Source organism: Buteo buteo, chromosome 2 (genome assembly GCF_964188355.1).
Source record: "Buteo buteo chromosome 2, bButBut1.hap1.1, whole genome shotgun sequence".
In the NCBI taxonomy this organism is placed as follows: Eukaryota; Metazoa; Chordata; class Aves; order Accipitriformes; family Accipitridae; genus Buteo; species Buteo buteo.
The window spans coordinates 50,819,828-50,846,369 of NC_134172.1; the positions used below are offsets into that span (position 1 = coordinate 50,819,828).

The 26,542-nt window shown below is 40.7% G+C and overlaps 1 protein-coding gene across 3 annotated transcripts in view; it reads right to left on the reverse strand.

Moving 5' to 3' along the window:
- Positions 1-26,542, reverse strand: part of GLI3 (GLI family zinc finger 3) — a 216,133-nt gene that overhangs the window by 126,248 nt on the left and 63,343 nt on the right. For all 3 annotated transcript variants that reach the window (XM_075054424.1, XM_075054405.1, XM_075054415.1), the window contains exon 3: positions 20,419-20,661. In XM_075054424.1, the coding sequence (XP_074910525.1) occupies positions 20,419-20,661 (243 nt within the window). The remainder of the gene's footprint in view (positions 1-20,418; positions 20,662-26,542) is intronic.

The window sequence follows — 26,542 nt, forward strand, 5'->3', positions numbered from 1 at the left end:
GTACATGTTTTTAAATGTCAGGGGAGATTTCAGAGGATAAGAGCATGAGTTGTAGATAAGCAGTAAGGCATCAGAGCGATACTCGAGTGGTATTTTCTTCTACACTGAAGCCCTCAAGTTAAAAACAAAGGCCAGTAAAATAAGAGGTTGTGTTTACTGGGTCCCTAGACTTGCCATCTAATACAGCTATTCATCAAAATACTGCATGCTTTTTGCATGACACATGTGTCTTGTTCAATCAATGGAAAGCTGCTAAAAATCTCCTAAATATCCTATTCTAAACAACGCTTAGCAGCTACAACCCAAGCCTGATTTTGATTTATTGAATAATTTGACCAGAGAACACCTTAAGTCACAACAACATTAAGTGCAATAACTTTTCATTCCTTTGCTGAACACCATATGAAATTAAACAAAATAAAAATTGACAGCACCAAGTTATCCTGAATCTATTCCAGATGGATTAAGTTCACTGTATGTATTAAATGGAGATTTTAGCTTGGGTTTGACATTGCATTTAAATGACTCCCAAAAACAAATCAAAAAATAACCTAGGATGTGTTACCAATTCCATTTTAAATCTAAATATTTCTGATACTAATTATGGAGCAAAGGGAAAATGTCGAAGACATTTCAACTTTAACAGCCCTGCCATTCTGATTAAAAAATATCAGCTTTACATCTGCAAGAAATTTATAAAGTGGACTCTTTACAAATTGTTATGGAGCAATTTGTGCACAGTTAGTTCTTTGTTTAATCGAGAAATCTGCCCAAACCCTGATTGTGTGCTTATTTCCCTAAGGCTGGGAGTGAAGGTTATTTCATTATGCCTTTTGGGAGCAGCAATCTATCTAATACGTTTCTGAATTATTCCAGACTGAGCCAAAGCTGAACATGAGAACAAAGCCCTGCTTCCACAGCAGAAAGACCAGCCTAACTCCCAGCTGGGAAGATTTAGGCAGAGATTTATAAGTACAAACAGTGAAGAAATTTGCAAGTAATTGCATGTATTTGCTCTCTGTTGTGGTATGCAGTAAACTAATATTTATTAAAACATATCAGCACAGTACTGCTCATTACACCCTTCCCAGTCTCTTCTTGCAAGGTTGTAGTGAAGGTTTGTTTGGGGTTTTTTTCCTTTATTCTTTCAGAGCAAGAGAGCTAACAAAAGGCGGCAAGAAAATCAGGTTCATTGATTGATGCCTGCTGTTTATGGAGGTTATAATGTACACAACCCCTATCTGTAATTAAATAGAATATTATAATTGCTGCCAATGAGCAGACAGGAAATACAGTACTCCCACCTGCTCTATTTATCAAGAACAAAAATCTCCTGGAGAATATGCATCGTCACTAACCGTCACCTTTGGAAAGTAACTGTGAGATACTCAACCTTACCATTACCTACCTTTTGTGTTTCTTGCTACAGACAGAATTACCCATGTATTTCATTAGTACCTACACACTCTGCAGGTACACGTTCTGCAACAACATTGTTTAATTATTGCTGTGGTTTGAACTGTTGGTTTAGCCAGTACTGGTAAAGCCTTAGGGGGCTGGAGCACTAGTTACTTTGGAGATCACTTCATTCAGTGAGCAGGAATATGGCACTAAAGATCAATACATTTAATTGTCATGGTGGGATCCCCATTTAACTGCAACACAGGTGGGTTTTTTGGAAGAGCAGGATCTCCCTTCACAGTATTTACTTCTTCAGAAGTTTTGTCAAAGCTCAAGTTTGAGCTGAAGTTAAGCCACCTTGGAAGCCATTCACTTTCCAAAGGTTTCCTAACAGGGGGGACACCTGGAGAAGTTGCAGCAATACCTGATTTTGGAGAATGCCAGGGATACACAGATTTATTCCACCCAGTGATAGTCTAAATCTGCCTATTCCAAACACAATTTTTTTCAAAAGTCTGTTTGATGTTGCTAGGTGACAGAGGCGCATCTAGCTAACACATCACTTCCAAAACCCTCACAATTTAAAAGTAAAGAAAGGAGTGGCTGTGGACATAGATTTGACTCCGTCCTTGTATCCTCATCAGGTAAGGGAACATACATTCCCCACGTACCTGGAGCTACAGCATCACAGCCTAAACTGATGAGATTTTACAATTGTATTAAAACATTTTGATAATGTGGTATAAGAGGGCACATTCTCTGTTTAAGTTTATTTGAAAGCAAATATTAGCACTTACAATGTCCAACAAAGATTTTCCTATACAATCCTGTACAGAGAGTTCAAAAGGAAATGTTTGTAACACAGACTTTTGGTAAAAATTTAATGTATAGCTATGACTTGTACTTGGGGTTTTAAGGAACATATCATTAACAAGTACTTAGCATAATACACCAGTTTTATTACTCCTTCATGCAAGATTTTTGTGTAGTTCTTAGTATTTTGACATTACAGCTACAAGAGCAGCACTTGGGGTTTTCAAACCAAGTCAGAATTTAGCCCATCTCCTCCTACTACAAAATAAAAATTTCAACTAGTAATTACTCAGGGTTGAGTTAACATAGTTTAAAGTTGATAAGAATAATGTGATTATTTACTATGTGGGTAGTGTAAGATTTATGACAGCCTTAACTATTACTTTTCATATTTATAAGTGCTGGGATTGTATTAAAATTTGAGACCGGTTAACTCCGCTGTTGTCACTTAGCAACTGTAACCAGCTATTAAAATTACTGTTTTCTTTGGGGAATTTCCCATGAGGTCCCTGCACTACCTTCTCCATCCAAGTTCCTTTTTTTCTTGTGTGGAGGTACCCAAAGTTTCAGCCTTGCTGCACAAAAACACTTTATTAGGACAACAATTAAGCAGATGCTCAACTTCAAGAGACTTTTTGTAACAACCTGCAATTTGTGGAACCCAAGGACATGAGTAAATGCTGCAATATAACAATAATCTTAAGAGTATTTGGTTTTTTAGAAAAAACTTTTTCAGTAAGTGGGGAAAAAAATGGGCCCATCATGTAAATCTAGCTGTGAGTAGAGCTGGCCAGGCTGATAATTGCTCCTCTGAGACCTGCCCCATTCACTGCACACCTGACAACACCTGCACTTTCATTATGAAGCAAAATTAACCACATGCATTACAGCACAGCCTATTTTCACCTTGGTTACTGGCAAAATACACACAAAGAAGATATCCAAATTCAAGACTAGAAGTTAGGGCCAAGATTTTCAGAAATCAGAACTCTAAGTTAAGCTTTAAGAATGGGATCTTCCAAAATACTCACCTTACTAGGAATTCAGAGTGTAAATCCTATTAATCTAAGACCTGATTAAGTTAGAGAAAACATTCTTCATATTCAAATTGCCAAGCACCCAAGAGCTTCCAAAAAAAAACCAAAAAACTTTGAAGCTTAGCACTTCTGAAAATCCAGCCATTTATTTACATTGCTGCATCAAGCTGTAGTTTGACTTCACATGGTTCTTGAAGCAATGTTTACAGCTTAAACAGTAATTAACTATCAGACTACTACCCAGTCTCAGTTCTTAAGCAGCTTCATGTGAAAAAACTGTGGCCAATGAAAACACTTTGAAAGAGTGTCTATAAAATGAAGGGTTAAAAAAAATTACTCAGATTGAAAGCCAGGCTAGGAACAGAGATCTGAATCCACTTTGAAAGTCTTTCTAGTTAATTAGTAAGGCATGGGCTTAGCACATTAGACAAAGATTTTTATTTGTGGCTTTGCTACAAACTTCCTTGGAGATCTCCAACAAATCTCAACCTCTCTGCCTGTCAGTTGCTACAAGTGGGAAATGGGTCTGTGCATACTGCTTTGAGAGAAAAATAGCACTTCATACAGAACACATGACATGGGGCCTCTCTTAATCAACCCCTGGAGTTTTGTTTCATTTTTTGAAAATATAATGTGGGTCAATGATGAAAACATTCTCCACTAGTAGCTGCTCTATATTGACTTTATTTATGAGAAAACATGTTTAACAAGTCCTTTAGTATCTTAGAAAACTGCTTTCTTGAGCAGATGGAAAGATTTACTTTCCTTCTTCCCTTCAAAAATTATACCTTGTAAAAAAATAGGGTACATACCAAGAAACAACGAAACAGACAAGAGACCAAAATATCAAAAAGGGATCACTTCTAAGAGAGATATTTTTAGAAGTACTTCATCTGTTTTCTTCTTTTTATAAAATTATAGGATCTAATCCTGAACATAACTCGCAAGCCTTCAGCTGTTTTGGGTGGCATGGGGAGGGGTTTCATCCCTAAAGTCCAAAATCAGTTTGTGTGCTTTAGAGTATGAGGCCCTCAGCCTTGCTGAATGAGTTTTGCCTACCTGCAGAGCCAAGGCCAGACCCCACTGTTTCATACCATACCACCCAACCAAGGAAAACCCGTTTGCCACCTTACACCCGGGACCTGTACATTCTTCCAAAGCTGCAGCCAGTGATCAGATAGACACTGGGGAATTGAGCTGACACCTGTTGAGTGCCCAAACCCTGTCAGAGCTGCTTGAATGACATTCTGATACTGCTCTGCCACCCAGTATTCAGATCCTTGCTATATCTTACAGGCTACGCTTATGCTGTCTTTCCCAAGACTGAAAGCTTTGCAGCACATGCAAGCTTCATACAGGATCTAACAGGACAGAATGCACAGAAATAACTTAAGTTTCAAAGGTTTTCTCTTCTTACAGCATGAACAGAAGACAGACAAGTAAATCCCATGTGGCTCTAGCTTTGGGAGACAGGGGCCAGGAAGAGAGCATAGAGAGGCTAGGAAAATGGATGGTCCTGTGGGTATTCAAGCACGGATGAAACTAAGTCTGGAAGGTAAGGGAGAGTGCACAAGATTGCACAGGAAATAAGGAGAAAAGTTTGGATTACCTTGATGGAAAGAGAAGACCAAAGAAAGAGTTGTGCACAAGGAGACCCTAAAAGGCTCTGAAGGAAGACAATTTGGAAATCCATCCAGCTTTTTTTTTCCTAATCAAATGCTTTGTTAATATGATTTGGATCTATACTAACTGTTTAACACAACAGCTGACAGCTAAAATTCACTGAAACAATTTAACTGAGGTGAATTCCTACAATTCTCACAGATCGCATTGCATTGAATAGACTTGTTGACTATAAGCTGCTTCTTGCAGGGCTAGTACCTACAATTGCTATGCCACTTACGAAAAATGTATACATGCTAACAGCATTCAGCTGCTGTATGGCATGTATGTATGCAAATACTCAATACACACACACTGCTGTTCTATTACTTTTTTTTCATTTTCAGATTGGTATTTTCTAAATACAAATAAAGACAATCTGGTGTAACCATCAGACTTACTTTGAACAACTCCTAGTCCATTCCACACTTGTTAGCCCAAGATCAGTTTCAATTACAATTTTGTTCCTTCCTAATAAAAAAAGGTAAGATTCTACTGCTACTAATACAAAATACGGAATGTACTACCATTTTAAAATTTTAGACTAATGAGAGGTATAAAGCCCCAAAGCTGCAAAGAAAATTTTAATATATGCAATACAAATATATATACACACACATCTATATGTTTATACACATAGACAGAGGTTTGGGTAGCACCTGCTCTCGTAGGTTTATATAAGGACTTATAGGACCCTATTTTTAACTGATTATAACTTTCTGGAAGCTTCTTTTTCAGGATTTGTTTTTGCATGCTTGTTCTCCTACTGAGCAAAATCAAGTACCATATTTTTGGTTTATGCCACAGCAGGAAAAAAAAACAAAAACAAAAACAAAAAAACCCAACAGGTTTTCATTTTCATATATTGTTTTCTTTTCACAATGAAAGAATGGCTGAACTTCACGGTTTGAACTTCCAGGATGGCTGACCCCCACTGATTACTAGGCACTTCTGTTATTTAGAAAACACTAATGCTAATATTAGTAGATGTTACCATGGTATATGTACAAACAGTGCAAGAGCTGGGCATTTTACTTCCCTGTCTCCAAAAGACTTTATTTCTTAGAATCTGGGTAAAGACAAGCCCAGGATTCAGCCCCAAGGCCCAGAAGGCAACTCTATCCATTTCTTGCCTCACTGCAGACTACACAGTTGAATCCTTGCACTGCAGTATCATGTTCCCATCAAGCTGCCTGAAATTAGCACCTCTCCTTTGTCCCATCCAGCCCACCTATGTTTAGGATGAAGGAGGTGCCAGGACTTTTTACAGAACAGGTCACAATTTGGCTCAAAGTAGCCAAGCACATTTTTCTACCTGAAACACACTCAACTCTATGCTGAACCATTGTTAAACTGCAGTGTTGACTTTGTTTGAGAAGATGCTTCATAACGGCACCTTACATTGAAATGACACCAACAGCCATTAAATTCAATTAAATACTTTGCACTGGCAATTTTCATGCATTTGTCATCAGGTGGAAAAAAAAAAATCTCACATTCCCAGTATTTTATGAAGTCAGAAACATAACAGCAACCTTCAGAATAGTTCTATAGAAGTCTAAATTGCTGACAACTAGCTCTAACATGAAATTAAAGAAGGGGACGTAAATTTAACATCACGTTATTCAAAGTATTTGTATCTTAGAGACAGTATGTATAGATTATTCTATTTATATCCATATTCAATATATGCATCAAGACTACAGCTAGAGCACTTGATTGCATGTGGATATATAAATCAGAGAGGTGTGTCTGTGTATGAAGTTAGGCTGCCAAGAATTTGCCTGTATTTCTTCAGAAGATAGGTCTTTTTGAAGGGAACTAAGCACCTCACATCATGACATATTTTATTACCTTCATTTTAGTTAATCTTTTTTTCCTTAGTTTCTGCTTCTCCCATCCTCCCACCCTTTCAGAATTAGCTATTAAGGAAAAAATTCATATGGGCAGAATTTAACGATCTTCGCAAATACAGTAAAAGTTAAATATGTGCATTACTCTTAAATTATGTGCAGTTTGGAAATGTAAGAGTATATGAAGGTCACAGGCATATTCATGGTAATAATGGCACCATACAGTTTTATATAGCCAGCATTAGCTATAGGGTTTCCTATAATATTTTTATATATAAAGAAAACTAATATGCTATACATGCATTACAACCACTTTTCAACATACCATATAACTTCCAAACAGAACACTCAAAAAAAAACAACCTAGAAGGCTTGTGGAGGCACTCTTTTGCTTGCTTTTTCTTTATAAGGTAAAATCACTACATAACTAATGACCAGGTACTCTGTAGGCAACAACGCACAACTCATTATTTTACCCAAAAGGATTCAACTTATAGCTATTGCTGAGTTTTGGTAGAAATTTTTATTTATTTTTTTTTTTAATAAAACACACTATCACCTTTCATAATAATCTGAATTAGGGTCATCAAGCTGCTTAATATGGGTTCAGAAGAGCTAAACTTAAGGACTTCTACTGCAAGATAAGAGATGAGTCCCTTAAGCTATTTATTACCCTTAGAGCAGTAAGTTTACTTTTACCTGTCAGGGTCACCAATACAGTTTTCACTTACCCAACATGAACCTTTGTCTTTCTTTTACCTCAATCACCATCTTAAAGCTATAGTATGAAAATGACTTTGTAACACTTTGTTCAATTAGGGAAATAATGAATGACACTGAAGAAAAAAAAAATCCAGTTTAATGTTCCTTCCTTTGGAATCAAGGCTGCATGCATCTCCAAGACGTAGATCTATAACAGAGTTTCACAGAAACGGTACCAATAACAGAATATATAAAGGAGCTGGAAGGCACTTGCTTCTCATTGCATCACCAAACCCAGGGTATGATTCCCACATGCGTCATTGCTGCACTCTGCCTGCTGCTATTTCACTAAGAGCAGGCTTTGCCCCTTGAAGAAAATGGTAAATGTTTTTCATAAACCCTTATAAATGCAGATGCATCTTTTTAATAAATTAATCCTGATAATTTACAACATTCCCATATCCTGAACCCTCCTCCCTGAGCAGGATGGCATGAATGCAAAATCCACTAGTGCAAGCACAGGAATAAACTGGCAATGGGATGATTTCTGATTCTGAAGCCAAACATTATCGCTCCCCTCCTTTAAAAAGGAGAAAGCAGGGTGGGCGCAAGAGAAGAAAAGAAAAAGAAGGACTGCCAAAACCAGCAGGCTAAGTAGAGTAACCGGAAGCGTACAATTTACTGCTAATGGTTCAGTGTCTGCACAGGACTGCTCAAGCTGTGCTCAACAAAAACTCAGTAACAGCCAAAGAGGGAAGCAAAAAAAAGGCAAGATGTTTGGTTTTACTTTCTGTCAAATACTGTTAAATATGAGCCACTTAAAAAAATAGAATGAAAGAATGCAATGCTTTCTACAGGTGGTACCGAGGTCCCTGGCTGGGCCTTCAGACAAAACCATCCCCATGTAAACCTTAAAGAGGATTAATCCTCAAGGACCACTGTAATGAGACCTTAAAAGGCTGAACAACAGCAGCCTATCACAGAGGGAAGCAGTAGCCTGCTCCCAGAAGTCTTCTCTAGCAGAGTTACATCAAAGCAAACTGGGACCAGATAGCAGGATTCTGCAAGAATCCCTTATCTCAGCGCTAGCGGATGCTTCTCCTCTGATTGTCTTGAACTGCCACCTGTCCCAGGCATCTTTGAAGGCAACGCTAAGCCTGTGATGGATCTGACCTCCTTGAGCTGAGATTCTTTTATGTCTTTCTTCATTTTCTGCTCTGTTACATTCTTTCCCTGCAACGCACACTACATGAAACAAAGGGAGTTCTCACTCCTTGACTTACTGTCCCCAGCTATTTGAAAGCAAAAAACAATGTTAAGGATTATACTCCACCCGCAATATGGAGCTGTCCTCAGGAGACAAGCCTCTTATTTTTGAGAGTTATAACTAGATGGCTTTTACACGAAGGGACTTTACAATGAGGTTCAATGTTGCTGGGAGCCAAGATATGAAAGCTGCATATCAGAGATAGCTTAAAAACAAAAAGGTTCATAATACTGAAGTATATGAAAAATCACATTATAAAAATAAACAGGAAAATAACCAGGAAGCAACACGCCTCAGAGAAAATACCAAATTACCGTAGTATATGCATGCATCCCATATTGCACACAAATATCCTATAATACCAGTGTCCAGCATACTGTAACAGTGCCGAATTTGTCCTAGATTAAAAAAAAGAGTTGGCCTGTTTGAATAAGATAGCAGCTCTGCTACCTGAGACACGTGCATACACTGACATAAAGCATACACCCAGCTCACACAAAGGGATGTGTCTTTACCATGAATGTCACGCATCAGGGTTTCAGTTTGTAAACAGTGATACACTGGCAACCATGCTCCCACCATCTTCATGACATGTACTTCTAGTAGGTATCAGCCAGAGTTACAGAGCTGAAGATGGGTTCAGGGGTTTGTCATTAGATTTTATTCTGATAGCCACAAGCCACAGTGTACAAGTCACCATGGTCCTAAAAGGGCTGGGCTGAGGAAGAATGCTGCTACAGCTCCCACCTCTGGTTTCCCACTCAATCAATTCTGGACCAATTTTTAAGTCCTTTTCTAAGTGCATGACACTATCAGAAGAACAAGAAGCAAAGCATAGCTAGGCTGAAGAGGATGTTGCCTGCCGGCAGCACCTCTCAGTTCCCTGCACTGACAAAATAAAAGGGTGTCATTAGTTGCAGTTAGGTGGGGCTCGAAGAATTACGCAGCAGAATGGAAGCAGGAAAGAGAAAGCACCTTCTGCTTTTGAAGCCTCCTGGGAAATCACAGCTAGAATTCAACCAACCATATAAATGGTGAGATTCTGCATCAAACAGCTGAGCTGGATGCTTGATCTCTCATCATTACACAAACAAGCAAAGACTACAGCAAACAAGGAGCAGATATATAAGGTCTGAATGTTATTTAAAAAAGGCATTGCATAGAAAACACTGAGCAGACCACAGCATTTTCTGGAGCTAAGACCTATTGGCAGATGTTGCCAAATTAACCTGGCCTAAAGGCACGTTCAGAAGGAATTTAAAACTGAAGATGACCTCTTCCCATCTGTATGACAATTCCCACAACAGGGTATTGTGCTTCAGGACCACAGAACGATATCAAGGTTAGCACCAGCTTCCCAAAAGAAAATACAACAGTCACTTCTCAACAGCCAGCAGAACACACCATTTCTGATGACTGTATTCCTCTGAGTGCTGGGTCAATACCTTGCGTAGCCTTAACAAGCAGGATCCTTGTCTACATCATTTCTTAAAAGCAGCCCAGAGGCCACCCCCTTAAGATAAGGCACATCAGCCTTGCGCTTTACCAGCCTTCAAGCATGGCCTCAGCAGCAACTGGCCTACATCCCTCTGGTCCAGCAGGACCCTGCATGCTCAGGCAAGCCCATGCATTAGCACAATACAGGCAACACTCCCACAGGCTGTCTACCAAAAAAATCCCAGAAAGGGAGGCTGGTCAGGACACAGAAGCATGGCTTACTTTAACCTCCCTGTACAGACCACCTTTTCAGAGCAGTATACACACAAAACTAACATCTATGGGAGGAACCACTACAGCAGCCCATGTCCTCAACCTGCCTTTCTGCTTTATAATGCACAGAGGACAGAAGGTGCTACTAACCGTAGGATGTGTGTTAATCTGTGACATACATGATAAATAACTACCACCTTTGAAGAGATGATGTGCCACTTCCCCACAAGAACCTAGAAATGCTTTCACAGGCCAGCATTTTGGGTTTCATTCAGGTTTTATAATTTTTTCCATGAGAGCAGAAAAAGCCATAGGAGGCCTTTGATCTTTATTTATAAGGAGTTTCTTCCAGTTGGCTTTATATGCCTATAAGCTTGTTTAAATTTTCTGTACTCAAGTTAACAAATCAAGAAAAACTGAAAACCCCTAAGAGTGAAAATAAGCATAGACCATGGTCACTGCCAGTCTCAGGCAAAGTAGGGGCATATATGAGCAGGCCATACATCAGACTTTCCAAATCAAACACCCCAAGTACTGGGCAGCTAAATGATTAGCCAGTGATATATGACTAGTGCTCTTCTCCCTTCTAGTTAAAAGAAGAAAAAATTCCACTCCTATCATAGCAGCAATTAATGTTTTCAATATCTGGCACCAATTTTATTGTTAAAATCACTGGTGTTGATGCCAACTCAAATATCCTCTGGCATGAAACATGGCTTTGGTGCCAACAGCTTCCTATCACCGTACCATGCTAGTCCATCCCGGTAAAGTGAGCAACCACTGTTTCTACATAACAGAGGCCTTGATTCAACAAACCTTATTCACCCAAGTAACCCAATTTCATTTCAACAATGACATCTAACAGAAGTGAAGGCCAAAGCTGGAGGCTTTCACAGTTGTATCTGCAGGCAGGTTGGTGAAAAAACATACAAATCAAATGCAGTACCTTTTTACACTAAGGAGTGTAACATGCTGGAATGAAATTTATTTCAACACGTTCTACCTCATTAGTTATTTGCTTCAACACTTGGTATGGTGTTACACTGAGCTGTTACCATAATCAGCCATTTATTTTAAAGTATGTCATATGCCATTACTTGTGGCTTGTTACCATAAGCTACTTCAACAGTGGACTGTAGATAGAACAATAACAATGTTCAGCTCTTCATTTGCAAAATGGTAACATGGATCCTTGGGAATTACGATTTTGAATTACAACTAGCATGAGGAGCAGGTAGGATGACAGGGTAGAACACAAGGCAACTGGGGATTATTACAAAGTTCATTGAAGCCAGCAGCTGTTGATTCATTGAATTCATTGGGTTCTGGATCAGCACTGTTTGGGAAAAATGATGGCTTGGAGCAGCACTGAAATATGAAAGGGAAACCAGAATGAACAATGGGGGACCCTCTCTGCTACTTTATCCAGTATGAAGCAGGAAACAAGCGCAATTTAGATTAGAAAGCAATTCCATTTTCTGGGGAGCTATCTGTGCTGAAGTCCAAAAACTCAGCATTACAAATTCTGAAAGGCAATACAAAACATTCTTTTGCTCTTTTTCAAGTGATTACTCTTATTTTTAAAAGGAATTATGAAGATGATGTACAAATCTGTACATACAAACACTCCCATGCATGTACTGCCTTTCCTGCTGCTGCATACCAGCCACCACCACACGGCAATATGAAACACAGCTACCAATACATTGATACTTACTACAGTACTGGTTCCCTGCACTGGTGGTTGCTGCCTTGGCTGCAAGTTATATGATCACAAATGAAAATAAGGTAGCCAGTATAACCTGACTGAAGGGGGAAGCATGCCTGACAGGATCTCCAAACTCAGATGTGACCCACCGAGTGAGCTCAAGAGCCCCAGTTGTAAGTAATTTGAGCAGTGTTTCAATAAGAGTTGAGAGAGTACTGTGTAAACTACCCAAGAGCCAGGCTAAGAGGAAGCTAATTGGGTTGCTAGGTGTGAATAAAAGGAAGCAGAGGCTATGGCTAAGAAGCTCTCCTCCTAAGTGCTGAGCTCAATCAACAGGAATAAAGCTGTATCCGCTAGTAATCCTGAAAATGGTTCAGCAACCAAAGCATTTAAACCGTCTTAAAAGCAAAGGCCTGTTCAACCCTGGACTCCAACAGGAGGCCAAAGCTGGTGCTGAGAGACTTCCATGGGACGATCTTGAAACTGCATCTTGTCAACAGGAACCATGCTGCCTTTCATGCTACAGGGAGAGCGGGTGGTGCCCCCACACTGCCATTACCCCCACTGCCCAGCCTGAAGCACCCTCTGGGACACAACACCCTCCTCCAGTGCCCACACATTCAGGCTTCCCCCTCCCCCCAAGGGCAGCAACAAGGAAGGATAGCAGACATCCAGATTTCAGTGGCAAGCACCCAGGATGCAAGAAAATTAACACAAGGAAACCATGAAAAAGGATCACCTTGTAGATGTTAGCTACTCTGCAATCCAGTTATTGCCACAGATTTCTTCACAAGAGCTGGAGGATAGCAGCAGAGACAGGGATAAAAAAGAACTGAAGTTAAATTATTATTTTCTACATTTGGACATACTGATTTAAACGCACAGTTACAGAACTGATGAGGATTCAGCTGTGTAAACACAGACACATACTGCCAATCTTAGACCCCTAAGGTATCCAAGGTGCTCATAGAGAGTTAACAGATGTGACACAGGACATACTGAAGACCAGTCTTTCAGGGTGACAGACACAGACCAACTAGGATCCTCCCAGGCATGAAAATGGCACTTGAAACCTCTTAGGCAACTGAATTCCCTCTATCACATTGGCCAGATGGAAGGCCACCAATGCAAGAGAAGCATCTCCCTGGCAGCATAAAGCACTGCACAGCAGTTAAGTACGTGGCTTGTAGTCACCAACTTAGGAGAATCTGCTTCAGTTCTTGATGAAAATCATGATCACTAAACCAGTACCTGGTTTACATGTTCCCCATGCTTTGCCACAAAGACTTGAGTTGTTGCAGCCACAAAGCTCCTTACAGATACAGGTAACACACATCTAACGCCAAAAGCTGCGTGAGGCTGAGTTCTGGCTAACCTTTTTTAAAGCTCTAAGCAGCCAAGTCAAAGAGGCTACTTTTCAAACCATGTCCCCCTGGCCAAGAAATGCTCACATGGCAAAGCACTCAAAAAGCTGACTGACAGACAGCAACCTCCAGCATTATGGGATGCTTCAAAATTTGCAACAAATGATGCTTATCTTCCTTTGGCCACTAGTTATCTACATACCTGTCATACTTGGCTAACCCCTTGCACTACACAGCCTCAACAGCACAAAGATCACTCTGATAACTAATAAAAAGAGAAAACTAATGATCTTGCCTGTTGAAATGGCAGTAATAAGCACAACAGTTACACATCCGGCTGTGGGGTTTTGGGGGGTTTGGGGGTGGGTGGGTGGTGGTGGTTGCGTTTTGCTGGGGTTGTTTGTTGTTGGGTTGGGTTTTTTCAGAGAACACAGCAATTGAAAATACCATATCTCCTGCACGCTAGCGGATCTCTCAGAGGGAAGAGGAAACTACCAAAACTTTTTAACCCAGACTTCATGGCTTTTAAATTCCACCCCCCCTGCTCCTTCCAGCTGCTGATGCTACACAAGTTACCACGTAGGGACACAAGATCAGTCCAAACCCACTACAGATCTTGTCACAAGGCTCTTAAAGACAGAAATGTCCACATATCAAGGGACACAGCAACTTTGAAGAAGCTTTTCATTCTCTCCTGATGTAGGGACAGCTGATCTGCCTTGAGGCTAAAAAGATGGATTACATTATTTCTTGGCTTTTTTTTTTCCCCCAGATTTCTTAACTATGATTCTATGGCTCTGAGCAATGTATTCCGTCTCCTTCCATGAAGGCAATATACAACAAATACATACTGTAAAGCATCTAAAAAAGCTTTAGCTGACAAACCAAATCATATCTGTGAAAGAGGTGTTCGTGCATTTGTCCTCTGTCTTTATCTTCCCTATTCCTAAAAAACAAAAAACCCAAAAAACAAAAAACCCACAAACAAAAAAACCAAACCAAAACAACAACAAAAAAGCCCCACACCCCAAAACAAAAAACCTCACCCCACAGCTTACATGCACTTGAACCACCAAAACCAGAAGAGATTTACAGAACCCATCTGCTTCTCAGAAGGCTCCATACCTGGTAGTGCCTGGCAGGTAAATTCTTACAGGTGCCAGAGGGACTTTTTTTTTTTAAAATGCGATCCTGAAGACATTTTTAAAATTTTGAAGTCCAACAGAATTATAGGGCCATAAGAGATCTCATAAATATCCTGTTCTACCCTCCACACAAACAGGATCACCTCTTTCCATATCATTGCCTATAGTTTCCAGCTGAAATTAATACTACTGGTAATGACAAGAAAAAAGTCAGTATTTGAAGATATGTATTCACCTAAACTTAAAAACAAAACAAAAGAAAAAAACCTAAAAGATCACCTTTTGGCTTCTCAACCACATTACATTTCAAGGCCTTTCATATATTGGCAATTCTGCAGTCTGTCTCACGCTGAGAAGAGAGAAAAATCCAGTGGAAGACAAGACATCTCTATGTGCCACTTCTAGCTGTAAATCTATGACTGCAATTGATACTTCCACATAAGAGCATCATGCAGGGGCAGCAACTGCAGGGCTCTCGAGACCCTGCTTATTCCACAGAAGGGCTCCAGAGAAATGGGCAGGAGTACTTGTAAGGAGCAGGACTTCCCAAACACAACCTGGGAGGTTTGGGAGGCATCTTGGAGAAGATATTGCCATTTATAAGCTGCTGTTAAGCTTCAAGGTCTGCAGCACCTTCCTAAATTTCAAACTGAAGTTGCCTCTGACCCTAAGTTTGATTTTGAGAGCAGTAACATTTTTTGTTGGAGGCTATTGAAAGATACTATTACATTTTGGATTTTTATCCCAAAAAACATTTTTTTTTTGCAAACATGCTAATTTTCTTGAAGACCAACATTTCAGTCACTCAGCTGACACCAGGAATCAGACATTCACTTTTATACTAGAGGCTTTTTTTCCCCTGTAAGTTTTATTAAAAGCTTTAGATTTTACTTTTTTCAGCTACCCCTCCTTGACAACACTGGGAAACCACCCCATAAATCACTGTCAGCGGAAAGTTTTGTTACTAGAGCGATTGAGCCCCTCCCCTACAAAATGCTGCAGAAAGAGCTGAAGAACCAGGACCCAGATTTTCAGAGGTATTTAAGAGGCCAAACTCACTTTGAAATTGAAGAGCCCCTAAATGTCTTTAGAGACCCCAGCCCTAAATCTTTACAAGGATTTATCACTGTCACTCTCCTACCGCTCTACAACAAGGCTGTGGGGAAACCCTCTAAAAAAGCTGTCCCAGTCTCATGCCATCCAGTGGTGTTGGGAAGCTTAGAGGTGAGCTAAGAGAAGTGCCTGCTTTGGGACTATCCAAAAGTGCCTTGATTCTCCCTCTGGAGTTCCAGAATGTGCCAGGGAGATGACGAAGGAGGCCACCAGCTCCCCCCTCTACAAAGCAAATGGGGACCCCCTTCCATACACTCATCTGCTGGTGGCAACCTGAACTGCTCTCAATGTCCAATGTGCCACATGTAGCTGGCCATCATGGTTCAAGCCACGTTGCCATGAAAAGTCATTGCTTTCTAATTACTGCATTTTAAGGCAGTGTTTCCAGTTACCAGTTTGCATTTGCAGAAACAAAATTTAATTTCCTTTTTTTTTTTTTCCTCTTCTCTCCTTTTTCCTTTTCTATGGGGAGAAAAAGGAAAGGGAATTCTTGTCAACAGAAATTAAAACACAGTAAACAAACAAGTACACCTAGTGAACCAGCACTGTATTTTTCTTGGTGTGGTCTTTTGTTCATGTTGCAAATTGATTTTGAGATGACACTAACACTAATCTGGGCAGTTATGCAGGGCCTGATCCTTACGAAGCACAAGTGCAGGCACAGTCAGTGGGAACTGAGGGCAATCAATACCTTTGGAGGGTTAATCCTATGAAATGTGCAATAAGCAGTTCCCACTTCCCCAGATAGATACACAAGCTACAAAACCAGCAGAATAAATTCCTAGTAAGGAGGGAAGAAAAAAAACCAAACAAAACAAAAACAGAGTGAGCTCCTGCTTTCAGCTACATTCAGTGCAACCTCTTTGAGATGAAGTGATGTACCAGAAAGAGAATCCTGCCAGGGCCATTCCTGTATACAAGAATTCTCAGGTCAGAGCCAACTGAACTGTCACTGCTTTTTACTTAAGATAATTCATCAGGCTTTACTAATTAGGTACTAACAATTCTCTCAGATGGGCTGTGGAACCCAGGGAAGAATACCAGCAGTATGTTTTAAATCAAAGTGTTTACATCAGGAATGATTCATTTTTTCCATGAGGAATGACTTGTGAGGCAGGCAGTCTCAGCACTGCCATAAATCTGTGTGGGAATTAAAATTGGGGAAGAGAATAACAAAGGGAAGTGGTTATCCCCACCTCCCTTGCCTCAACCCAACCTCTACAGACAGAATCTACATTAATAAGGGGCTCGAACTACCACTGCAATCAGTGTTTGACAAACACAGGGTTTTAAATCCATTGAAGAAACACTATGATTAAGTTCAGTAACCTTGCGCTCCTCAATAAAGGTGCAACACATGAAAGGCAACTCCAGCATTTTTGTCATCTGCCCTAAAGCTTTTAAAAGGAAAATAAAGTTTTTAAAAAGTTAAAAAAAACAAAAACCCTACACTTTGAGCAGTGTTTAAACAGTGCTTAAGAAATCCATAACAAAGAAACCAAAAATTTCTGGTTTAGGCCTGTATGTTTTCCCTTTTATCTCTGGGAGGATAGAGGGCTGTGAGCTGAGCACAAAGCCACTCTCATTCTCAGTTGCTAAATGGTTGAGGGGCTCTCTGGCAGTGCAGAAGGGCTGCCAGCTCCATAGCATGTTTCATCCCAGCTGTTTGAAAAGCTGGTCCACTTGAAACACAACCATTATCCCCACCCACACTCCGCAGGAGAGCAAACTCCCCCTCAATGAGGTATTTATTCCACATATATGGTAACTATTATTTCCAACATTTACAACAGTCATTTTAATTAGGAAAAAAATTATAACAAAAAAGCCTGCAACGCACATACACAGAAACATGCATATTTACATGTAGAAATGCAAAGCATTCAAGTTGTTTCTAATAACTGCAGCTCCTGGAGGGGACATGCATTCCACACACAATTGACTTAAATGCTCCTTTTCTTGCCATAAAAATATACAGATGTCTTCCTTCAAAAAAATTATTTTCCCTTTTCCTGTGTTACAGGAAGCCTGCCCACACTTTTAAATACAAAGTGGGTATAAATAGAAGCACAAATTAGGCATCTTGAAAAGTCTATATTTTCCAACCACAGGGAAACTAAAGAATTACTGTGAGTGTTTACATACCCAACTATGTTGAATTAAAACAGTATTTTCTATCCATATGCCCAGCAAAACTGCCAAGAAACTAAGGGAGGGAACAACGGCCTTGCTGATTCTTCACCTGTTGCTACAGTGGGACTGGGTATGTTTACATTATTCAGCCTTCTTCATATGGACCACTATAAGTGTCAGCCTGAATAGAGTCACCACTTTGATGAAAGCATGTCTTACATATATAAATGCTACAACTACTATGAAAATTTCAGTAAGCCTGTCTGCTTTCCTATAAATCTAACTAGACATTTGTCTCTTTAGTTGTCCTTCTGTATCACAGGTATTAAAGGTAAATAAAAGCATGATGGCTCTTTATATGACATTAATAGCTTGAGAGATTTTATAAATCGGTGAGTACGAATGTACAACTCGCTACGGCAGCAGTGAAGCAAGTCTGCCCATCTGACATTTTCTGACTTAGACTTCAGCTTTAAGATCACACTGCTCATTTGAAATTAACTCATCTCCTGTTTCTCTACTGTTGTATGCTGGGTAACTTCTGCTGTTCTATCAACTTCTGACATCAATGTTTTTCTAGTAGCCCACACATCCTAACTAGCTAGCATTATTGGTCACAATACAGACACAGTAGCTTCATCAAATCTTGCAAACTCTTGTCAAGAGGCAAATGCAATAAAACAAAATAAACTAAATGGAAACCACTCAGACTCATTCTGGCCAGCCAGCTCTTTTTCTTCAGTCTGAATCTTCAGTAGTATCAATAACACTTTGAACTAGATTTAAGGGGTGAGCTGGCAAATGGTCAAAAAGGCAATCGTCACTTCTAAATTCACAGCATAAGGTTTGTTGCTTGCTTGGGGGGTTCTTCTGTACACATTTCATCTCTCCCTAGCTCTACTGCCTACAAACAGAAGCTATTTTGCTTCCCCAATAAGAATTTTTTTTTTTTTAAGTGAGATTTGGGGGTTGCATTAACAAAACAAACCGTAAGCTATAAATGGTGTCTCCAATCTGCACACTAATATTTCCATGTGCTGCTGCTCATGAGCGGTCATTTGCTCTGCACGTTCATGCCTCTCTGGCAGACAAGCCTGCTGCTGGTATGCTGCAGCACATCCTCCTCAGCAGAAAGATGAGTTAACTCCCACAGAGCATTTGAGCAGGGCTGTGTGAGAGGAGGAGAAAGATGTACAGAAACCAACTGCCTACAGTGGAATAGAGTTCAAAAGCTTAACTGCAAACTTTTCCCCTAAATACTGATCTAAACTATAAAGACAACAAGTGATCATTTTCTCATAATACCTCCATCCTTATTAACAATCAGTCTCTTTTTTTTTTTAAAAAAGGAGGTTGGTGAGACTTAAGGTTGTGCAAGACATACTTTGATCTGCACCCTGATGAGTGAACATTCCCCTTTGCTGCTAGCCCAACTAATGAAGGGATAAAATTAGCTTTTATCCCTGGCACTTTCTTTAGCAAAAAAACATGCACTAATCAGCCATCCTCACTAATCAGTTGTCTGGCTAATGACCTTTTGCCTTAAAACACTAAAATTTCTGAATGATGTAGAAGAAAAAAATCCCAACACAGACTGGCCCCTCTTTGCGGGTCTTAAGCCTATCATCTGGAAGTGGAGACTGGAAGGTTAAATGGCAAATCTGTATCCTGACTGGGCGATAAATCTATAATCAAAAGGCACAAGCCTTGACACCTCAAGATGTACTTCATTACTACACAACTAAATGATTTTTTTCCCCTCTTTTTCGTAAACTAGAAGCAGATGAAAAAAATTGCCTAAATCCCTCACATTTTGCCTGTGGAGAAATCCATTCCACATCTGTGTTCAAGTGTCAGTTAATTTCTTACTTTTTTATTAATGCCTGAGCAGGAATTCAGAAGTTGAAACCATTTGCCTTCCCACCCCCCCACTCCCCCCCAACTTCAGGGAACTGTAGCTCGGAAAGAAAATTGGAAAACCACTCCATCAGCCCACATAAACACACACGTGAATCCCTAAAAAACCCTCCAAAACAAAACAAAAACCCCAGAAACACAGCAATAAGCATTCCATCAACTCCTCCACACCAAATTCTCACTGTACAAGGCAGACCTTCCTCCTCTTAATATCATACTTTAACAGTGTTTTAAAAGAGCGGATTTTAAGGCCTGTTTCATTTTCCTTCTGTGCCTTCTTTAATGAGGCTTTTTTTCTTCATATATTAAGAAGGTGGAGCAAATGCAACCCTGGATGGCTGAGAAGGATTAGCAACAGATGAGATGTCCTGCGGAAGTTGCTTTGCAGAGGCCTGTGAGAGTTTTGATCTGCAATGCAACTGCCCCCTGGTTTTTAACTTCAGAAAAAAGATTGCATTACCTTAACCCTCCCCCTTCCCCACCCTGACAAAGCAGTTCTCCCTGGGGACGATGCAAGGCAACAAATAAAATTGCATTAGATTTGACAGCCTTCCAACTTTGCATCCCAAAACGAACTGGCAGTCGATACTCACGGTAATGAGGGTCCATGTAACCGTTTCGAGGGTCCATGGTAAAAAGCGTCCCACGGTAAGGTACAGAAGGTTCGGGAAGGTGCGATATAGATCCATGGATCTCCTTCTTGATTAATGAGGCCCTTTCCTCGCTCGACGTGGAAGGCTCTTCACTGATCTTGCCGAGGCCTTGCCCACCCTGCGGCTGCATTGTGATCGCGTTCCTTCTCTCTCTGTGATAGGTCTGCCCAGGACTTTCATCCTCTGCAAAAAAACGAGGGAGAAGAAAGAGAGAAGGGAATGAGAAAGAGCACTTTTAGCCCATTTATAGCAAATGCAATAAAGGAAAGTTCTCCCCCTCCCCGTCCCTCCTCCTCACTACCCCCTCCTCACGGTGTAAGTTTGTGAGAGTAGGTGCACGTGTGGCTATGAGAGATGGTCTGGGGAAGCCCGCCTGTTCAGAGCAGGCAGCTGCTGAGCAGTAGATCATCGTCACCCATGCGCCGATGCTCCTATCGGCAGGGCTATCAATCATGTGGTAACAGACACAGGCTTGCTGTTTTCTTGCCTCTGGGACAAGGAGACTGGGAGTTTGGGCTGCCTGATGGGGAGGCAAAAAACAATTTGTCACAAAGAGGAGATGATGAACCCTGCCGGCTGGACCTAAATCAAACTTAGCCACCCACCGCTGCTCTGCAGCCCAGCTCCAGTCCCTGGAGGTTTGCTTGTGCAAGAGGCTGGAGCCTTGCAGGAAGGTCGTTAGCAATCAGAAGTAAGGTGGGCAACAATAAAATGGGTAAAATTGCTCAAGATACAGCAGCAGTATCAGGCAGGCACAAGTGAGGCCACCACTCTAACACTGTCACCACATAGACACATGTGCACGCTCCCCTTCCCTCCTCTTCCCATATTCACACAAACCCAAAAACTCTTAATGAACAAGGGGAAAAGAAACAATTAGGAGGGTCAAACCCAAGCCCTAGTCTGGAGTAAGCCTCTAGGGCTGTGGTACCACTTGTGAGGAGAAAAGGGCCTCCTGACCATGGCTCCACCAGCCTCCCTTGCAGACAGCCCCAGAACCAGGTGCTGAACCAGCCCTCTTCTCCCACATGGATTTTAACCCCCGAGGACCATGTGCATCCTTCAAAAACCAGACCAAATGGTTCTGTTTCTGAAAAGCCAGATTCATGTTCCCATGTACATTTCACACATGCCATGTGGCAGAGGGATTTTGTTAGCTACTGTAAATGCTTTCCTTAAGTTGCATTATTGCTTTAAAATACACAGACATTTCTCTAAACAAGCACAATTGAGGGCTGTAATCCTTGGCCAATACCCATGCTCCAGGTACAGCCTTGTTCAACCACACTGCACATGTGGCTGTACACCAATACATCTTTAAGTGATAAATATGCTTAGCTTCAGAAGTTGCTCAGCAGTTCTAGAAGTACATGAGGAACCTCAGATTACTAAACACCAGGCACAAAAAAAGGTAACTAGAAAGGAAATGAAAACACCCCTAAGAAATAAAACTAAAGTACAATTACTCTATAACCCACATGGAAGGAAGGATCATTGACAACAGTGCCAAGATTGCACTACAGTTGTCAAGAGATTTGAGGTCAGGGCTAAATTTTCACTTGCACCTTGCCCTGGTGTACACATTCACACAGAGAAAGCACCAGCCAGCAATTCACCAAGAGACTACTTTCACCAAGCCTGACACCAGCATAACTCAACCTGTTTGCCTTCCTATGAATCAGATTAGAAACAGGCTCCATACGTATAGATACCTGGAGTTGAATTTTGGCCATTATGAGCATAAACTAGCTACACCATTGCTTTGAATGCAGTGCTCACTAGGCTTCTCCCTGCCCCCTCTCATCCCAAATAACAACAAGAAAACCCAGCAGCATAGCCTATTCAGTGCTTAATTATTTTTCTATCTCCAAGTATTACAGCATCCAGGGTCTGCTGACTTATCAGCGTCTTCCGGGGACTGAATTCTTTTTATAGCCAGCAGTAATTCTCCATACAGAGCATTTCAAGGGTTGGGTCTGAGCAGAAAGAGTTAATGGAAATGGACAACAACACTGCAGAGTTTAAACCCTTTGCCCTTTTCTACTTTTTATTAATATGCACAGGCACCGGTCCCTGCTCTGGATTAGCAGGGTTTAAGGTTTCAACTTTTTACACTGAAGCTGGTTTTAGTTAGAGAACTGCAAAAGGGAGTCTAAAACTTTAAAACTTATATGAGGTTTTTAGAAAGCTGCTTGTATAACTAAAAAATAAAAAATTAGTCACCCCAAAGTCATATTTTCCATCACATTTCTCTCTAGCCCAATTCTTTTATGTTAAATTTCAACCTAGAGTGAACTTTCACTGATGAGATGTAAACTCTTGTAAAAATAGGGGATTACACTCCATTTGAAATCCTGACAGACTCTTAAGCAGCGCAAGCTAACCTGTGCTATCACAGTACAGAAAGCAGCAAGCTGGAGGGATTTGTGGGGCTGTATAATCAATCTGAGGATCAGATAAGATTTCAGTTCTTTTACGCTTCCATATAAAGATAATATTTGTTAAAACCGCCATCCTGGGATACAACAAGAAGCTGACGTCTGTCTGCAGGCTCCACTTTTATTCTTTCCTTCTCAAAACACGCATGTGTCATGAATCAAGATACTAGTGACTGCTATAGAACAAGCTCATTTTCCAAATTGCTGAATGAAATTCAAAACCTACTTTCAGTAACTTTGAAACTTCAGGAAAAATGTGTTTTGTTTTAATAAGCTTTCCTTTTTTTGGTTCCTTGGGGGAGGGAGAGGGGAGAGAAAAAAGCAGTATTTTTCCTTCTGCAACCACCATCTCTCTCCCCGTTATGAAATTACTGCCATGTGCTGTTAGAAGTCAAACACTTCTGTACATTGTCTGCCATGTAAAAATTTCCCCAGAAGAATTTTTAAGTAAACAGGATGGCATTTTTGCAATAAGGCATATTCAACAGCCAAACATCTCGCTAAGCATTTACTTCAGGCTCCGCACCACTGAGCTGCTTTTAATAGGGAGCAGATGAGAAGCTTGACAGCACCCGCGCTCCAGGACACGAACAGGCAAGCGGTTTGCAGGAGCTCCCCTGGCACTGAGCGGGAAACTCCTCTTGCAGTAATGCTACTGACTCTCACAACAGCAGGCGAGCCACTCCAATGCACCAAAAGGTGAAAACTGTCTCATCTTGTTCTGTTTCAGCTGAATCGTTCAATAAAGTTTTAAGAGTAAGTGCAGGCAAGCTGTGCCAGGCCAAATTATTGACAGAAACATACTGTCCACCATGGCAACAAGTGGGACTCTACAGCAAAAATGTAAGCAAACAGCCCACTTCTCCAGCAGCATCTGCCAAAGGGGTTTACAGCCAAATACGTGACAACTGTTACTGCTCTGCTCACATTTTAGAAGCGGCCAGCTTTAGGGTCAAAAGAAACATCCGATTTACTAAAATCTTGCAGAGATGAATACCAAAGTTAAAGGCACTGATACTCCCTCATCTCCACCTGCTTCCCACTGGTGGGACCCCACTGACTCCAGCATAATTCACCCCACCTTTTGCAGGTGTAAGAGAGAGGGGGTTAAATAAGAAGAGAAAAAAAAGTAATTGGGCCCCAAGAGCAATCTGCGTAAGCTTCTCCTTCTTCATGTATACTCGACTCTTAGCAAGCCAGTACCCTGAGACATGTTACAAGTGCCCAGCCTGGAATGATCACATTAATCCAAGATTTTCCCATCCACTGAGAAATACCTGATTTAGTCCTGCTATTCTGATCAGAAGCAGTTTTTACTACAAGTGCTGAGCACCAAGGAGCACCTCACTTAATCAACAAGCTTTTTCAAAAAACTCACACTGGACGGCATGCCTGAATAAACACACTTTTAATTGCTCAGCTGATTTACCCAGAAAATTAAAAATCAGGACAAACCAAAACATACTGCAAAAACCCATTAAACTTTCTTTCCCTGTTGAACTTCCAATTTTTTTGCCTTTTTTTTTTATTGTAGACCAAGACAAAGTAGAAGCTTTTTTACTTTAAACCTCTTACAGTCAGCAACTAAAAAAAAAGTTGAAATCTATTGATACACCACACGAAAAATTAAGTCTCAACACACTTCAGAGAGACCCCTACTTAAACAAGACAATACGTAAACAGATTTAACTCAGCTGGTGTTAAGTTTCATCACCACATTTCTGCATGCAACTTGCAGAGAGCATTACTGTCTCAAGAGCGATCTGCCGACACACTTTGGCTGGGTAAGAGAAGAGACAAGGTACTTACAACTCAGTCCAAGAGACCCTGGCTGACGGTCCCTCCAACCTCTTCTCTTGACCAAAATTCTCTGGCTACCAGGACATGGGCATTCCTCCCTCTCTTTTCCCTCTCTTCCCCCCCCTCTCCCCATCTCCCTCCCTCCCTCTCAGAGGCAGTGCTTCTCCCATTAGAGGAATTAAGAGTGGTTGGTGCCATGCTAAATTTAACAAGCTCATTAGTATTCTTCCTGTGTGCTTCCTAGTGAACTCTCCCTATTCAAGCAGCTCTCTCTAGCTGAGGGGTCAGGCGGCTAATCATTAAATCAAACTAATGTCACCCTATCACAATCGGCCTAAGAGAAGGAGGGTTTATTATTTCAGTTTATGCTAAATAAACGGTTTTACAAATGGTCTCCAAGCAAGGTCAACAGCAGCTTCAATTACAAGACAAACTTAACAAGAGTTGCTATAAACCAAGTGCTCCATATTGACCTAAGTACAAGCTCAGCTCTGCGTATTGCCACTAGCAGGATTGTACAGGAATGCATATTGTAAAATAAAGGAAAGGGTAATCTTTTCTTTGCCAGAATTTGTGACTGCACAGAGACTGCTCATTCACCTCTCCCCAACCAGCTTGCTGCTCAGCTCAATTCACCCCACACAAAGGCTGAAGACCAGACCTCAATGGACCGAGTGAAACATGTTCAAAACTAGGCTCTCTATTGTGACTGAATTTCTTAACATCTTTTCAAAAAGCGGAGAATGCCTTGAGGCTAAAGGAAGAAACAGGCTAATGGTGAATTGGGAATACTGAGCAAATTTCAGAGCCCTTTCCTCCTAGCTTTTGAGGTTGAAAGCAAGCTCTTTCCTTTCAAGTTTCAAAGTCCTTTTTCCTCCCGCAGTGTCACAGAAGGATTTGAAAAGAAGGTAATTGTGCTCACAGTCCCCCTGATCAGAGCTTACGTCCTATTTCTGGTATTTCAGAATACTTCTTGCAATAATGGTGCATATAGCTCAATCCCTTAACCGTCCTGCACTCTGCAATTGCTCATTAAATGAACAATTGCTGGTATAAAATGCCTTTTATGTTCAAGGTCTGGATATAAGATAAGCATTCTAGTACTCTAAATTTGGTTTACTAAGGAAACTCTCCATCATTAAATTACAAAACTGAAGTCAGAATATCAGTCTTTCCCAGAAAAGTAGCATTTTAGGTTGCTGTGAGCCAGAAGTAAAGGGGAAGATACAATGTAAAAAAGATTGACTACTTAGATTCTTAATAGAATAGACACCCAAGTAAGAAAGCAATTTCCCTCACATTTAAGACGGTTTAAGTTTTTGAGACTCGATATTTTCTTCCTTGAAATGATGCAATAGAGCAATTGCCAGGCTCATTAGGACATGCGTATCTGCACCTTCTTGCATACACACACTGATCACTACTCTGACCACATTAAGAGCCAAGCAGGAGGAAACACATCTGTAGGACTGTGCCTGCCTTTAAAAACGGTGCATATTGTAACCAAAGTTTTGGTTTGGGTGGGTACAGTCATTTAAATTGGGCACTCTTGGTCCAAAGTTTGTTATTTTCCTGCATTTGGAGCAACTGCACATGAAGTACACACTCTGGAAACACTAACACAGATATGAAGCACAATGCTCATAATTGGTTTTAAAAATAGACTCCAACCATATGAGAGGCTACAAAATCTATTAGATAACAAGTACAGTACTCACTTTATTTGCAATGCTTAAGCATACCTTATATAAGACTTTTGTCCTTATAAATAGCATACATTAGCTGAGCTTACCACTGAAAATGTATAGATTTATATTCCCGTTTGT